This window comes from Atta cephalotes, assembly GCF_000143395.1.
Source record: "Atta cephalotes unplaced genomic scaffold scaffold00006, whole genome shotgun sequence".
In the NCBI taxonomy this organism is placed as follows: domain Eukaryota; kingdom Metazoa; phylum Arthropoda; class Insecta; order Hymenoptera; family Formicidae; genus Atta; species Atta cephalotes.
The window spans coordinates 3,926,540-3,945,542 of NW_012130070.1; the positions used below are offsets into that span (position 1 = coordinate 3,926,540).

Consider the following 19,003-nt stretch of genomic DNA (forward strand, 5'->3'; position numbering starts at 1 on the left):
ACCAACGTAGGTAACACAGGACGAATAGAAGTCCATCGATGTGTTATCAGCCGAAAATATTTGTGGGTACATTTGTGGGTAATTCCAGTTACACTTTATGTACATGGAGGCGCTAGTATTCTCTTTGAAGTTTGATTTGCATGGATCGTGATGTAATAGGAAATGTAGATACAAAACTTTAATTTGACTTCTTTGATATAATTCTTAATTTAGATGAAATAAATAAATAATTGATTCGATTTACGTGCATCAAGACAATCCATTAGAATGAAGAATAAGCCAATCCGTCATAAAGACGTGAACGTCTTTCGGGTGAGTAAAGTCAACAAGGAGGTTAAGTTATTCGCATGTGGCTCTGGAACCAGATTTTTTTCCGCAGTTCAAGCCATTTTCCGAGAGGATAACAGAAATCGACGTCGATGTCTTTCATCGTGTAACACATCGGAATGAAGACGAGACCGAGGAGATCGAGACCTATTTTCACGAGACACTACTGAAATGGAACGTACTCAATCTAACGGATGGTTATACCGCCTTCAGAAAGGAAGTGCAAGACATCATCACGTTGCCCCAATTGCTTCACAAGAAGCAGCATGTGATCGATACGCTTATGTTGTATCTGAGAAAACGAGATCCTTTGTTCCTACAACCGATCCTGGAGTAAGTAACACTGAAGGTCTGTTCTTTTAGCTGAATTTCTTGTACAATTTATTTTTCCTCCTTTTCTCTTCAGAGAAAAAAAAATAGAAAAGCTGAAGAAAAGTTCAGGCTCCTTATGATTGAAATTAGATAAAAATTATAAAAGTTTACTGAATATTGAGTGAAGTTATAAATATTTTAATAAATATACTCACTTTTGTAATTTTCACCTTGTTTCAAAAACTGTAACAGGTCCTTAGTTAAAAAGAACAGACTTAGATACATATGGATAAATGCATGAAAAGATTTTTTTGTTATTATTTCTATTCTCTGTTTCTCAGATTAATAATTGCTGTAACGAGAGATCTTCAGAAAGAGTTTTACAATTATTTCCCAGAATTTCTATCCGAAATAATCTGCTTACTGCAAACGAAAGACGTTGAACAGATAGAATATACATTTACCACTTTGGCATACTTGTTTAAATTTCTATGGCGATATTTGACAAGAAATATAAAAACTGTGATGCCTCTGTTGCTACCATTGTTAGCTGACACACAGCCAGTTTATATAAACAGGTTTGCTGCTGAAAGTTTTGCATTTGTAGTTCGCAAGATCAAGGATAAAGATTCTTTTCTGAAACTGGTATTACATATTTTGGAGGATAGAAATAAAAATGTCAAGGAAAATGGAGTATCGGGTTGTGCAAAGTTATTGTTTGAAGTTATATCTGGTACTCCAGGGCAATTCCATTCCTGCGGCGAAGAGATGTTACTGCTTTATTTCAATGCTCTGCAAGACGAGACCATTGATAAGACGCTTACTTACGAAGTATTACGAGAAATTATAATGTGCATATTGCAAAACATACATCCACAAAAATGCAATATTATGTGGAATGTTATACTAAAAATAATAGACACGTTTGTCGAAAAGTCAAAGCAGTTGTTAAAATTCTCTGAGAAGAAACACATTTTAGTTCTATTCCTGCGTCTTATACATGGTATTATCAGCTGTAAAAATGGAAGATTCTTAATTGACGCTGTATCTGTGACAAAAAGGTTCATCATCATGATGGACAGATTGAGTGAAGACAATAATATTTTGCAAGAAGTTATTAATGTATCTGTAGCTATTCTCTTGGCATCCAATGTCAAATTAATGCAGGAGAACTCGAGTCAATTAGTACTAAAAATTATGACAGTGAATAACATGGAATTATTATACTCCTCTGTTGAAAATTTAATACACTACTCTTCGTTCGAAGTTTTGGTATTGCCTTACGTAATGCAGCGCAGCATATCTATTGGATTTGACAATAAACTACTGCTTCTGCTTGCTAAAGTAATTCTCATGAAAGCATCACCCTGTCTCAGTGGTATAACTTTGGACAAATGGAGAAAATACATTTTAGATATACGAAACATTGAAATTGATTATCTCTTACTAGAATTGAAAACATTATCTACTGATACTGTTTCGCTTGACGCACTGAGAATTTTGGTAATTTTACCACATCTGAAGCCGTTGCATGAGGAACTTATGAATATGTTGAAAAATGGCTTGTTGTTTTTATATGAAAAGATATTGAATCATGGTGACGTAAATGACACTGCGGATATTAATAAAACTGCTTTTGTATTTTTATTAACGCTGGAATCGTTAATCCATGTGTCAGAGTCAAGCAATCTCCATGAATTTTTGGTAAAATCTGATATAAAAATAGTTGATTTAATTAACAAACATTATGACAATACATATATTTTAAATGGGATAGATCTCTGTATGACGTATTTTGCTGCGTCGCAGCATCACTCAGATTATATAAATTTAGCATCGTTTAACAAATTAAACGACAAAATAGAGAAGAAATTTAGTTCACCTTATAGCAATGTTCGAATGATCGTGGCACACTTATATTCCTTATTTTCTAAAATCGAAGATCTGAAAAAGCCTAGTGAACCTCTTCAGATATCTGATGGAAAAAGTGCTATGGAGCTTGTATATTTAGTGGAATGTGAATCCGTGACGATACAAAACTATCGCAGCAAGTTATTGCATTTGCAAGCTTTAGGATTTCAGAGTCATGCGATAGTTAATCTAAATCCTAAGTATTATGAATTTCCGTTACGTTGCTTGATGGGCAATTTGTATATCAATTTTTCTTTGCTTTGGCAACCTGTGAGTATAATCATAGCTAGTTATGGCAACAAGGAATGTCCACAGTTCTGGCCAATATTTCTGTCCGAGTTAACATGTAACAATGTACAGAAGATTGAACGGAAACCGTCGTTTGATTGCTATGTGATTTCATCGTTGGAGATGTTGATAGAAAAACACGATAAGCCTGATTTCGAAAATTATAAGATCCTCCTCTGGAAATGTATGACACATTTCTCACATTACGCCGAAACGAAAAATAGAGATTTAACTGGATTATTCATTGATTTCGTAAATGCAAATTTTTTTAGATCTAATTCCGACGAGGGCAAATATTGCGATATTGAAAAACGCAAGGAATTAATCGACACGGATAATGATATAGACGAAAGTGATAAAGAGCGTGATGAGATCATACAAGTTGCGCAAGCGGATGTGATGAAAAGAAATTACAAGGTGAAACTTTTACTCGCTCAAATGGAGATATTCGATAAAGTGCAGAATCCGAAAATGATGCATAGAGAATCGGAGATGCATCAGATCTATCTGGACTTGATTTCTTCGAGAAACCTCGACATACAGAGAGCCGCTCTGAATTGTCTCTTTGCATACAAGTACAAATACCTTTTGCCATACAAGGAGTCCTTGTATGGTTTAATAAATGAGAAGAATTATAAGAGTGAACTCACGCGTTTCAAACTGGATCGAGAGAGCAATATGATAGAAGAAGAACATCGCGAAAATCTCATGCCGATTATAATGAGAATTATTTACGCCAAAATGATTATGAAGACCGGCATGAGGACTGGTGGAAAAACCGGTGGATTTGCACGGAGAAAAATAATATTGCGCTTTCTAGGCGGTGCACAGGAAGACGAGATGATCATATTCGTAAAAATGGCATTCAGACCTTTCAAGTCATATATATATCTGGAAAAGGATGAAGCATTCGATTTGAAGAAATATGCTGAGAACATCATCGATACTATCGATCTGAATAACGTCATGCCACCTAAACGTATGCAGAGTGCCGTGAATCTATTGGCGATAGTAATAGAACAATTTGGCGGGAAAATGTCGAAGAAGTTACTGCCTTGTTTGCTCAGGATACTAATCTGCATCTTGGCTGAAGTGAATGGAATTCTGCGGAGATCGGGGGAGGTTTATCCGGGATATTTGTCAATGATCAAGAATGTGAGGACAAGTTGCGTCGGTATACTGGCCAGATTCTTTACACACTTTGAGAACTATGATTGGAAACGACACGAGATAGACACAGTCTATCACGTCGCGATATTTCCCTTATTGCAGAAATTACCTATCGAGGGTATACACAGTCCTACGGTTTTGCTGAAGCTGTTTATGGCATGGAGCCAGAATTCGCGATACTATCCGTTATTTGTCAAGTATCAAAAGGACAACAAGTCAATTACTCCTCTCCCTTACATCATGCAACTCTTGTCGAATCCCAAGACACACCAATCTGTCATCAATGCCATTCTGGAGATGATCGAGAAGATGCTAACGCTGCAGGATTACGAAAAATCCAACGAAGATGCGATGCAGGTGGACGCGCAGTTTCTACCATTAACTCCGATACTCATTAATATGCTCGAAGTGGAAAAGAAGATACTTTCAAACGAGGTCAATTACGGCTCCGCTATACTTTTGCCGCACGTTCCTCACGTTCTGGAATTTATCAGAGATAGACTTAAAAGGTCTAATAAGAATATAAATAAGATCGAACTGACTATACTATCGCGAATCTCCGAATTTGTCACGGATGCCGAGACGTGCGATACGGTATTGAAATTGATAATACCTGTGTTAATCAAAAAGGCTGCATCTAGTAATAATGAGGAAACCGTTATAGGACTATTGATGACCATCACGAACCTCATAAAAATTGTAAATAAGCCGGAGATTCACCTGCGTTCCATTGCGCCGTTGATTAGCCTCGTATCGGACGTACCTGCTCGCAAGACTCTTCTGCAGCTGTACCGAACCGTTGCTGAGAGATCTATGGAAGGCCGTCGTGAGGAAATGATCCAGGATTGCGAAGTTCTAATTGAGCTTAATGCATGGGATCACAGATGGGTCGATCAACCGAACTTCCAAAAGAGACTGGACGCTTTTGAATTGATCAGCGATAGGATTGAGAAGAACGCGATCACACTGGAATTTGGCGTGACTGTAATACACAATTGTTTTTACTTTTTGAAAACTGAATCGGATTTGGCGATGCGAGATTGCTCCGGCCAGTGCCTAAAGCTTGTCGGGGCGAAATTGGCAAGAGAACATCAGAATAATATTCTGAACAGGCGTTTCTTAATGGACGACACTATCTTGACACTTACGAGGAAGGGTATTACAAGCAAGAACGAAGCTGTTCGCCTTCAATCAATAGCGTTTTTAGGACATATGACTCTGGAATGCGCGGACGTGCATCCCGTTTTACGAGACTTGTCCTTACTTGCTAATCGAGCCGATCCCGAAGTCGATTTCTTCGAGAACATGCAACATCTGCAACTCTACAGAAGGGCTCGCGCCTTACTAAAATTCTGCACACTCGCTAAGACATTGCGGAAGCCATTTAGTCCTAAAACGTTGACGCAATTCATTCTTCCCCTCTGCTCATTGTATTTATGTAATGAGACTTTTATTCATAAAAACAGTCTCATTGATGCCACTATCGAGACTGTCGGAATAGTGTGCAGACTATTACCGTGGCACCACTATGAAATTATTTTAAAGTATTATTTAGGCAAATTAAGGAGTTCCACAGAGTTCCAGAAGCAAGTCGTTAGGATAGTAGTAATAATATTAGATTCTTTCCATTACGATCTTTCAAAGTACAAAGTACCAGCAGAAAAAATTACGCAAATTACCAAAGCGATAGGAATCAAAGATAACGTTGCTTTTATCATTGAAAAGAAAGAAACTAATAAAACGATCAAAGAAAATGAGAATCTTGAAAACACGGAAGAAGAAAATGAAGAAAAATTAGAGGAAGCATTAAATGATGACAACATTGAAAATATTGAAGAAATAATAGAGAAGGATAAAGAAGCGATAACGGAAGACTTAGTAATTGAAAGGCAAACACTACTTTCTCAATACGGTGCGAAGAAAGTAGTGTTTAGTATATCGAACGGCTTGTTGCCTCAACTGCATCGATCCATTGTGGGGAGAACTCGGCAAGAGAGTAATCATAAAATCAACAAGAAGAAGTTCGCTTCTGAGACGGAGGAGGATGATTTACTGAGAGTTCCTATTGCTCTCGCGCTTGTTAAGTTACTACAAAAAATGCCTGAGAACCTTCTGGATGCAAATCTGTCAGGGTAAGTACGCGATAGCATCATAAAGATATTTTGCATTCTTTTATATGTTCGAAGATTATATTTCGTTTATGTAACATATAATTTTTTCAATTTATAATGCATTTTTTTAGAATTTTTATGAGACTATGTACATTCCTCAAATCACGTATGGAATCGGTTCGACGTGTGACTCGCGAGACACTACAGAAAATTATGATAACTTTAGGACCGAAATATCTTCATTATCTTTTGAAAGAACTTAATACATTGTTAACGAAAGGTTTTCAAGTGCACGTTCTCGCGTATACAGTACAGGCTGTTTTACTTGTGCTGAAGCCTTATTACCAGAAAATGGATATTAATAATAATTTACAAAGCATTTTGTCTGTAAGTATTATTTCTGAAATATTTGACCATACAAATTTGACCATACTTTATATTTTATTAATGTATTACAAAAATTATTGATATAATATAATTTGTATTATTTAATATCGTGTATCCCCAGTATACATCGTATTACTTGATATTTAATTCTAATTCTTTTTTTTTTTTTGCTATTATTCAAGCAATCTTAAATAATATCTGCATTCTCGACAATTTATTTGAATATTAGAAACATTTTTTAAGTCTGGAACCTTGAAAGAATATATTGACAGAACCTATGTTTATACATATAATGTTTATACATATAATGTATTCTTATGATAAAAATTAATATACTGATACAATTTGATTAAACATTAAACACTTTGTATATCTTCCAATAATTATCTTCAGGTGTGCAAAATTGATTTATTTGGATTAACCGCGGAAGAAAAGGAAATAGCGGGTATTATTAAAAATGTATCGGAGGCAAAGAGTACTAAGAGTTTTGATATTTTTCATATCTTAGCGGAGTTTATAACAGAATCTTGTTTATTAGACCTAATTTTGCCATTGAAAGAAGTGTTAATAAAAACGCACTCGCATAAAACGATACATAAGATTGTGGAATGTCTCCGAAACGTAACTCTGGGATTGGCGGACAATGCTTATATCCCCTTGGAACAAATGCTCATATTTCTTTACGGTATTATTTCGGAAAGCATACCAGGCCTTATACCTGAAAAAGAAAGTAAAAAGCTCGCGGAAGATGAGCGAAGAATAGAAACGAAAACTTTGATGCAACAATCGAATTATTTTCTTATACCATTGGAACCCAAAAACAGGATGGGTATTAAAGTTACTGCAAAAACTACCAAAGACGCCAACGTTCATATAATGACAGAATTCGGTCTAAAATTGTATCATATATTGTTGAAACAAGACAAAGTCTCCGGAATGGAATACAAACGTTACCTAGAACCATTTGTGTCAGTTTTAAGTAATTGTTTAAAGTCTCATCATATCAAGCTATGCACTGTAGCATTACAGTGCTTAAATTGGATGCTAAAAATGGACTTAGAATCGATGCACGCATCGATATCAGATATCTGCGATTCCATGTTCGTCATTTTGCATAAGTACGCTGCTGCTGGATTAAGTAAAGGAGATAACTTCGATCTTGTAATGGCCACATTCAAATGTATGTCTGTGGTCGTTCGTGATGTGAAATACTTCAGCATTAATGCCGATCAGCTGAAGATTCTTATTTTATACGCGGAGCAAGATTTACACGACAGCGATAAGCATGCTACCGCGTTTACCTTACTCAAAGCTATAATACATCGAAAAATGATTATTCCAGAGATGCATACTGTCATGGAGAAAGTAGCCATGCTGAGTATTACCTCGGAGTTAGAGCACGTTAAATTGCAATCACGTTCTGTGTTCTATTCTTACCTCATGGGTTATCCACTTGGCAAGCATTTGGACAAACATATATATTTCTATCTCACTCAGTTGAATTACGAAATGCAACCGGGTCGGCTGAGCGCATTAGAAATGATTCATACTATCGTTACGGGATTCCCGTTGAAGACCCTAACTGTAAGATCAGAAATCATATTTGTAATGACCGGTGCAAGATTAATAGATGATGACGACCCAACCTGCCGCAAACTTTGTGCAAAATGTATAAAGGAATTGCTTATGCGGATATCCTATAATGATAGAAATAAGTTATTTGACAAGTGGCCCCTTCAGTGGCTAAGTGATTCCATAAGATACCGGACATTAGCGGCACAATTATGCGGCATATTCGTAAATGTTGAGAAAAACGATTTCGATTCGCGATTGCTTCAAGTTTTACCATTGTTATTAAAACAATTTCACACAAATATCTCAAATTCTGACAATGCCGAATTCGGAAAATACATGGAATTAGATAATACGACAAACTTACAGAAAGATTCCAATTTAAAGGAAGAAAGAACAAAAGATCATCATTTAATTCAAGTATTACAACTGCTATTAAAGATATCACATTATACATCTTTCCTTACGGATGAAAAGTACAAAGATTTCATTAACTCTTTTGCTGGTAAGTCAATTTTTGTTAAAACATTGCAAAATCTTTTTTTTTTTCCAATAAATATTCTTTATGTCTTTATATTTTATTTCAGAATATAGTCAATCTTTGTTGGCACATCCACATTTATGGGTTCGATTAGCAGCAGCACAAATGATCGGTTTTATTTTGACTACTCTTGATGTTGATAAAATCGTTGAACTTATAAATAACCCAGATAATGATAAAATATACGAAGGTTATATGTATTCGAAGCCTGTTGAAACTGTAAAGAGTTTAATTCTGGATTTAGTGGCTCAACTTTATCCGGACATGACATTTGAACAATTAGCAGATCAAGTTGTGAAAAATCTAATCTTTATCGCAAAAATATTGAAATCAATTACAGGAACTATTGCGAAAAATAACGAGAAAGATGATGGAAATAAAGCGAAAAATAGCAATAACTTATCTTTTCTTTGGCTTATCAGGAGATTGAGAAAAGTTGTTAATATAGAAATAACGCAAGCTCCCAAATCAACATCAGTGGTAAGAAAAGTTATAAGAACGTATTATGAATCCGAAATTGTCATATCAAAAAATAAACCACGCAAATGATATATTTTCAGAGAACTGCAATGTTTAAGTTCATTGCGGGTATAATAACTACAGTACCTATTGAGTATCTGAATGCGATACTTTTTAATATTATGTCTCCATTGGTACGGGAGATGACTACGACAGAAGAAACGAATGCTGAATTACGTCAGCTTGCAAAAGAAGTAGCTACTATTATTAAAAAGTCCATAGGAAATGAAGAATACATCAAGTTACTAAATCGAGTACAACAAAAGTTAGACATTAAGAAAGCAGAAAGAAGAAAAGTTCGTGCGCAACAGGTAAATTTATTTTTATCATTTTACATTTTTGTTAATTTTTATACTACAGAATATTCAAATTTATAAACTTGTCAAACTTTGTTGATATAAATGTTCAGAAAATTTATATATATATATATATTAATTTTTTTATATCAGTTTGTGACTGATCCTGACCTAGCGGCTAAACGTAAACTAGCTAAACAACAAAAGAAGAAAGAAGCTAAAAAAAGAAAGCTAGACAGTTTGAAAGGAAACAAAACAGCAAAAAAATGTAAAAAGAAAGTAGAATTAGATGATTTATAAATATAATGTAATGTAAAAAATGTATAAATATAATGTAATTTAGATATATAAATAAACAATTTATGTATACATGATTGTTATTAATAAGTATTTATACAAGCGACATAATATGTATAAATTAAATAAATTAAATAGTTTATCAACTATTTATTTCTATAAAAATTTGTGAAAGTATACAAATACTTGTAAATAAAAACACGGCGATAATCCACAAACTTTCTGATATTTTTAAAAATAATACTCGTGAAAGCCTAAAAAACATTACTGTAAATAAATTTTATAAAGCATAATTTTTTTTGTAAATTTATACACAAATAATATGTATATCTATTGCCCTAAACACAATGCGAGGCAATAGCGATACTAATAAAGGAATCCAAAATTCGGGAATGTAAATGTTAATGTATATAGGAATACAAAAAAAGATTAATAATGATAAATTTCCGACGATTTGGAATTCTATTGTCTTACAACCTATTAATCAGCGTTCAGATTTTTCATTTTGTTTATATATACGCTATAATTTTGAAGCAGATCGAAGACTACTACAGTCTATATGCGATCAGATTGACTAGTCTTTTATTTCTTTCGCAGCATTGTGCAACGGGAGGCGACAATTATATTCGTTTATTTCTATACTATTGCTATGTTTTTGACGCCTAGTCTAGAACTTAAATATTGCATAATAAAAATATATGTACTAAACAGAAGATTCTTTTCCTTTTAAGATATGCAAAACATCGATAAAAATTTTTCCCGAATTATAATGAATAATGATGAAATATTATTCATTGAATTTCATATTAAAATCTATAATATCAATTGACCCATTTTCAATATTATTTCATTAAGATTTTATTAAAATTCATTAAAATTTCATTAAGATTTCATTACTATTCGTTAATATTTTATAAATAATTTAATACAAAATTCAAAATTGTGTTACAAATATTATTATATTTAGCTTCACATTGGTATAAAAATATAATGCATGTACTAGAATACATGCGAAAACCATGTGCAAATGTAAATTTAATGTGTCTGCAGATAATCTGAGCTTCAGTTATATAGACCTGATTATATAGAGAGCACGATTAAATAGATCTAGATTTTTCCACCCCCCCCCCCCCCCAAGTTCTGAATTGGTGTACACTAGTGCAATAAATTGAAGTGAAACAAATATAGTTTGTTGCACTCTAATTTATTGCAATCGTTTAAAACTAGTTCAGAATTCTTCAAAAAAGACACACCTAATTTTACATACGAGAACCGACATCATTTAATGATACTCCTAAAAAAATTAATTCAACGCTTTTCATTACCTTGTTAAGTGATTTCATTAAATCTTACTTTTTTAACAAATTTCATTACAATCTTTCAATTATTATATAAATTGATGATAGAATAGCTCAATTCGAATAAATCAAATATAAAAATTAAGAAAGATTACAAGCCAGTTAACATTAATAATATTTAATACTCAAACCATATAAGAAGTACAAACATTTCGATGCCGATCGAGTCATTCTCAATATTAGAATAAATTAAAATAATAATGTTACAATAATTGTTGCAGATTTGCATATAAAAATAATAATATTCTATACTTCTTATCAATTTGGATAACGTTATCTGATACTGGCGATATTACACGTTTCTTTGCTCTGTTACCGCACTGTGGCTTATAAGATTATAATATCTATTGCTTTTTTTAATTTCTGACTCACAACAGTTCGCTTGAAAAAGACTTATTGTTCAAAGAAGAAAAAATGAGAGCATCATTAGCGTTCCAATCATATTGATCGTTTTCAATGTTTTACATTGAAATGGACCATACATATTCTTAACATAGGAGCATTCGATACGTATCTACATTTTTAAATTCTACTATGTAACGTACAGAACATGTTATTTTAATAGGATTTTAATAGGATAACTCCGGTATCCGCACTCAGGGTTGGGTTTGATACACATTCTTCTGGAAGTTTAGTATGTATGATGCGTATGAATGCATATCATATGTAGAATATGTATCAAACTTGTATGATACTTTAACATAATCTTTAACATAATCTTAATCTCTAATTTATTAATCTTATTGGCTAAAAAAACAATATTTTTAGATTTTTGAAATTTTGAAATATATTGCTGATTGGAAATAACTCTAAAAACTTTTCAATTTTATTAAAAATGTAGTTTGCAAAACGGAAAGGAAATAATATTGAAAATGTAAGTGCAGTATATACATAAATTTGGTATACAATAATATTAGTAATTCGTTGTAATTTTTGCTCTTATCGCATGGATTTAATTTGAAAGTATCAGTACATCTAATCTGATTATGCCTTAATTTTTAATTAATTTTCATAATTATATATTGTCATATTTTAAATTGTTGATATCGCAGTAAAATGTAAATTTGTTTGCCAGTTCAAAACATCTAAATAAGATCATCGGATTAAAAAATGAGGTTATATGCCGTATTATGCATAAACATATGAAAGTGAAGTAGTATCATACTTTAGTATTACGTATCTATATATACACAGGTATGATACGTTCCTAACCCTGGTCGCACCTATCAAAAACTTAATTTATTAAGTATTATTTATTATGTTTAAAGTAAACGAACTATATCAGCAAAAATTTTGTACTGTCTACTACTATGAAAAAAATATTAGAAATCCGAAATATTTATTTTTTATATTAAAAAATAAACTTTTTGAAACCTTTGCATTTTTGCTATATACTCTATAGGAATGAGATTAAATGTTATTAATGTTAACTGGCTCGTAGTCAATATAATTTTTATATTTTCAATTATTAATTCCAACATTTTAATTCTAACCTATTTCTATTTTTGATAACTTTCATTAATAAATGTAAAAATATTGTATAATTCATTCCTATTTTATTACTTTTTACATGTTTTCATTAATTTTTCTTAGAATTTATAGTATTTTAACATATTTTAACATATTTTAGTGTACAATAAACTATAAAAGTATTATATGTTTTGCATTACTTAAATTTTTATCTTTTTTTCAATAATTATCTTTAAAATTTATGGTATTTTAGTATCGAATATTTCTGAATAAATTAGTATAAATATTAAATTAATATAAATATTTATATTAATTTTCATTATTTTTCATTACTCTTCATTAATTTTCATTAAAATTTATAGTATTTTTCAATATTAAAAAAAATATTTAAAAAAAGTATTATTTATCCTAAAATCTTTTCAATAATATAATTCTTTTCTCATTTCAATGATTTCATTATATCAATTTTAATTTCAGTAATTTTTTTTCCATTAAGGAATGATTGAAGAAAATAAAATCAATCTATGCATTTGATTTCCTTTTCTCTTTTTTTCTGCACTATTCGAATTTTTATTATAATTGATTGTGATATGTACACACACACACACACACACACACACACACACAAAATCAATTATTGTACATATACCTATTTTAATCTTGTATCTATTTTTGTTTTTAACCGAGAAAGAAATTGCTTTGTTAGAGAAAGTTTACAAAATCTCTTTGATAATATCAATTTAAAAATAATGCGTAAAATAAAGACCGCATGAATTAAAATAATAAAAATGATTTATGCAATTTTTATTATGTAGACATTACGTCTGCTTATTTTTTAATTATGTTTTTTATATGTTTTTTATTCTTGTTTTTCTTTTACAAGCATAAATATACATTCCTTGTGACCTAAATTAAAAAAAATATAACTATCTATCAACTATTTGCACAGCAAAAAGAATATAGTTTTTTCGTTGTCGTACTGGATACATTTCCAAAACTTAAAATATTTATATTTACAATCACATTAATCAGAACCGAATATTCCGAAGTTTTATAAACAATAGATTACCCATACTACATTAATATATTTATAATAGATATACATATATATTGTCAACAAATATATCAAATATTATAAGTATCTGGTGTGTACATTTATAATTAATATTTAATACTGTTTTTTTAATTTAATATTAAATATATATATCCATAGAAAATAAGTATGTCTCAATGTTGATTGATATATTGTAAAGAGAGAAAGATCCATTATTAAGGAAGATTTACTATATCAATTTGTTACAGAATATATGTAAAGTTTTCAATTCTTATAATTAATCTGATGGCTGTAAATAAAAGTATTTTGTGTTTTCGAACGTATTTTGTGTACTGCGCATGTTGATCAAAAACCTATAACATTCTATAGATAATCCGTTAATTATACTTTTTTGAATTTGAGATATGCAGAAGATGCATATTCATATTTATGCAAAAGCAAACAAGAGTAAAAAACACGTTGTAAAAAAGTGCAATTAAAAAAAATAAAAAGTAGGCATAATGTTTATGTAATAAAAATCGCATAAATTATTGTACGCTTCACATCGTTCTCTATAATCTTTTCTTCAATATTATTATTGTCATGGAAAATCTAAATATATTTCTTATTTCGTTTAATCTTACGAAGAAGATTCTATAAAGAATTTATTTTGCTTTCCTTCAGAATGGTATTTTTTATACAATACCAAAATGAATAAAAATGCATAGAAACATAAAATATATATAGTAACAGCAAAACTGTATGTACATATTAAATATACAACATTAAAAAAACAAACGATAAGCACAGGTGCACGTTTTTGAATTGTGTTAAAATAACTCAGGGTAGAGATAATATGTGTTTGCATAAATTGTGAAAATTCTGTTGCTTGTTAGTTTAGAAGTTCACAATTTACTATACTTGTACACACAGAATCGAGACAACTTCGATTCGTGAACTCAGTAAGTCATTAAATTAAGAGTTAAACTGAAAGGTAGAGTATTTACTTCTCCGTTATTAACAAGAATTCGTAAAATTGAAGAGCGACAGTTGTACATACATTGCATATAGCAAATATTTAATACTTCGTTTTCTCCTACCGTTTAAGCATATCGTCAAAAAAATTAGCATTAAATTATGTGCAATTTGTATGATTCACGCTTTGATTTTAAGAAAAAAAAGCACTTCATTGATACAATAATAACGATGGTAATAATGATTGAGGGCTCGAAACATAGTCTATTTAATTTTATATGAATTTTAACGAATTGGGAATTTCAAATTTTAAACAATGTTTCAAATCATATGTGCATAATATTCTATATATTTAACAAAATTTTCGAAATTGCCGTGCTATTGCAACATGCATTTCGCGTAATCTTATGTATCTACTTGTTCTAATTACAGGTTTCGATAATACGCATATGTCTTTTATACAATATTTTATGCATAGGGTTTTATGCATAAAGTCGTCTCTCACACAACATTCTTTGGACATCCATAGGGCGTCTTACTAGGATGTTCGACGTCCAGACGACGTACCAAAGATGCCCTGATAATGTCTGGTGGACGTTTTTTAGACGTACAATGTACCGCCTTAGACGTTCATGAATATTGTTAGGATTTCGATAGACGTAAAATGAACTTTTTATGGATGTTATTTGGACATATCCCAATAAGAAATGATAATGGAATAGATATCGAATCGATTCCATTGAGTGCAAAATTGTATTGAAAATGAAAAATGATTTTAAAAATTGAAATTATATTAACTGAATTGCCGGAAAATTATTTCAAAAATTAAGATTTATACGATAAAATTATTATATAAGATAAAATTGATATCTCTTATAACTGATCTCTCTAAATTCGATGTAAGAGATTAAAATATAATAAGAAAAATATACATTTCTATCCTTCATCCTGTTTTTGAAGAAGGCTAACATACATTTGAAAAATGTTCTGTATTGTTATATGTAATTACTAATTTCATTTATTAATATTATATATTTATATTTAATATATAATATAATAATTATATAATTATTATATATAAAAATAAAATCAATTAATTACTTGAATTAATTTTATATACATATTTTGTACTATAATTATGATTGTATTGATGACCCAATAATAACGATAATAGTAATAATAGTATTAATAATAATAATAATAACAACAATGATATTAATAATTATGATAAAATTTAACGCTTATAATGGGAGTACAAATTAGTTCGGTCCGTTTCCCTAAAGCTCCAGTTGTGAAGGGTTCATAACGACAGCTGATTTTGACGGTTTCAGAGAGATTAAATACCTGCTAATAATATATCAGTTTATATCGCTTTGAGTTTTATACAAAAACCTTGATTTTTACTGTGTTTGAAATGTCAAATTTTGTGTTAATCAACATTTGCGAGAGATTTTGATTTTCTGCTTTAATTGGAAGAAAAGTGCATCCATCCTGAAGTCCATCGAAGTTTATGGTGACACTGCTCCAACTGATAAACCATGTAGGGAATGGTTTCGACGTTTCAAGGATTGAGATTTCAGCGTTGAAGACAAGCCTCGCTCTGGACAGCCAAAAAAATTCGAAGATAAAGAATTAGAGGCATTACTCGAAGAAGATCAGAGTCAAACGTAAAAGGAGCTTGCAGAATCATTGGGGTAACTCAACAAGCCGTTTCTGTATGATTGAGAGCTATGGGAATGATTCAAACAAGGAAATTAGGCTATGAACTGAAACCAAGAAACATTGAAAGGCGATTTTTCATTTGCAAACAGCTGATTCAAAGACAACAGAGAAAAGGTTTTTTGCATTGGATTATGACTGGAGATGAGAAGTGGATATTCTACGACAACCCCAAGAAGAAAAAATACTACTAAAGTAATATTTTTTCTTCTTGGGGTTGTCGTAGAATATCCACTTCCCGGTCAATCGTTGCCATCAACCTCAACATCAACACAGCCGAATATTCATGGTTCGAAGATGCTCTGTATTTGGTGGGATCAAAAGAATCTTGTTTATTATGAGCTGCTGAAACCTGGCAATTCTATTATGGGCGATCGGCATTGGCTACAATTGATTCGTTTGAGCCGTGCATTGCGAGAAAAACGGCCGGAATACGAGCAAAGACATGATAAAGTTATTCTTCTTCATGACAACACTCGGCCTCATGTCGCTAAAGTCGTAAAAAATATTTGGAAACACTCAAATGAGATGTTTTACTGCCGTATTCTCCGGACATTGCTCCTTCTGATTACTGGTTGTTCCAAAGGATGCAGCAAGTCAAGCGGTTCACTTCTTTCGCAGAAATCGAAAATTGGCTCCAAAATTGGATTGCCTCCAAAGACGAGTCATTTTTTCGAGATGAAATTCGAAAATTGCCTGAGAGATGGGAAAAAGTAGTAGGCAGCGATGGGCAATACTTTAATTGATCTGTTCATTCATTTTGTTTTGAAATAAAGTTTTTGAACACAAAAAAACGGACCGAACTAATTTGTACTCCCAATATATTGCAGACATTCTCGGGACAACAGATGTCCTCTAGACATTTTCTCTAGATATCCTTAGGACATCTTCAAAATGTCTTATTTAATGTAAAGAATATATCAAAACTCAAATTTCAAGTATATGTTCATAATGTATATCAGAAATATATTAAACATACATAATATTGAATTTTGTGATTCAGTTCCGAATATGTCTTTCGGATGTTTTATAGACGTCCTACTGCAGCTTAAAAGCGAAACGCTTTTAAGACGTCGTTCGAACGTCCTATGGACGTTCAGATCATTAGAACATAATCAGAATATTTGAGGACATACAGCGGACGTTCAAAGGACGTCCATGTGTTGTGTGGGCTATTATGAGATATCTTTTTTTAAAGGCTTGTAATTTATTTAATTTATAACTCAATTTTTATCTTCATCAAATTTATGGAAAATATATTATTTAAGTATATATTATTTAATCGCCAAAAGTTAGCAATCGATAATACTTGTACTTTGTTGTATGTGAAATTTTTTTATCAAAAGTGCCGATTTTTATTATTCGAAAAAAGGATTCCTATTATGAGAAGGGTTTTCTTATATATGTGTTATCTCATAACAGAAAACTAAGGAACAAATGAAGATAAGCTTTTTATACATGCTTTTGTTATATTACATAAAAATAGGAACAAAAAATTTAAATGTTGTACATAATAATTATATAATTTGTCGATGTGTGCATATGGTAGTGTGTGTATATGTGTGTGAGAAATCTCAACAATAATAGAATCGTCATTCTTAACATATCGTTCGATAATATGCTTTAGGATATTGAATTGTTTAGATGCTCTCATTATTAGTTACGAATATCCTGAATATTCTCTCTATTACGACTATCCCAGTGAGAAATAATAATGGAATTGACATCGAATCTATGTCAATTCGATATCAATTTCATTTCTCACTCAAAAGAGTCTATTACTCGTATTCATAGTCAAGCCTTATATTTAAGGCTTCCTTAAATTTCTTTAGATACTCTACGAATTATTTCATTGACTGTTGAGTATCTAAAGATAAATTTAAAGAAGCCTTAAATGCAAGGTTTGATTATGAATATGGACATATACCTTACGGTTTCACGGTCACCAAATCTAATCTTTATAGATAAACAAATCATTATATCACATTTTTCTATCACATCTTACTCTATTACTGCATGCATATTATCCAATATTTATTTTTACTACACCTAATATAATAAAGCAAGATTTAAAAATTAAAATTTGACAACTATATCCAATTTCAAAATCTTTTTTTGCAACGATTACATGCATGATCTAATAATGAATTTTCTATTAAACAGAGAGACCAATCACAATCGCAGAAAAGAAAACAGAGACTGCAGAATTGTAATTGGTTGTGCTGTTCCGTTCCGCTGCAAATTTCCGCTCATGGAATACCTTAAGATGAAACCTGTTTATAAAAAATTCTTAGATCATGCATGTAGTTGCAAAAAAAGATTTGTGAAAGTCAGCCTATGAGTAAAAAGTTCATAATAGAACCAAATATATGCTCTTATTAGTTTAGCAGAAACCCCCGTTATCTCATATTAACAATCTAATAGGCGACTTTATATTTAAACATTCCTAGACAGCAACTTACAAACTGCTAATCATTAATTCGATTAGAAATTAGCATGTTTAAATTAGCATGTATCCACATTAAGCCAGAAATGATGATCGATCAATTTCGAATCAATATTGATCAATCATTTCTGGCATCTCTGATTTGCTGACAAAATTTCCCAGTCCGTAAAACTATTAACTATTTGTATTATATTCTTATATATTCTTATATATTCTTATATATATATATATATATATATATATATATATATATATATATATTATTCGCATT

The 19,003-nt window shown here is 31.1% G+C and overlaps 1 protein-coding gene across 1 annotated transcript; it reads left to right on the plus strand.

Annotated features, from left to right (window-relative positions):
* Nucleotides 1–267: 267 nt before the first annotated feature.
* Nucleotides 268–15,213, plus strand: LOC105626823 (small subunit processome component 20 homolog). Its single transcript, XM_012208117.1, has 9 exons — nucleotides 268–312; nucleotides 380–660; nucleotides 981–6,140; nucleotides 6,251–6,506; nucleotides 6,900–8,583; nucleotides 8,666–9,099; nucleotides 9,180–9,449; nucleotides 9,588–9,713; nucleotides 15,097–15,213. Exons 1-9 carry the CDS (start codon nucleotides 268–270, stop codon nucleotides 15,211–15,213), a joined length of 8,373 nt encoding a protein of 2,790 aa, XP_012063507.1.
* The last annotated feature ends 3,790 nt before the right edge of the window (nucleotides 15,214–19,003 follow it).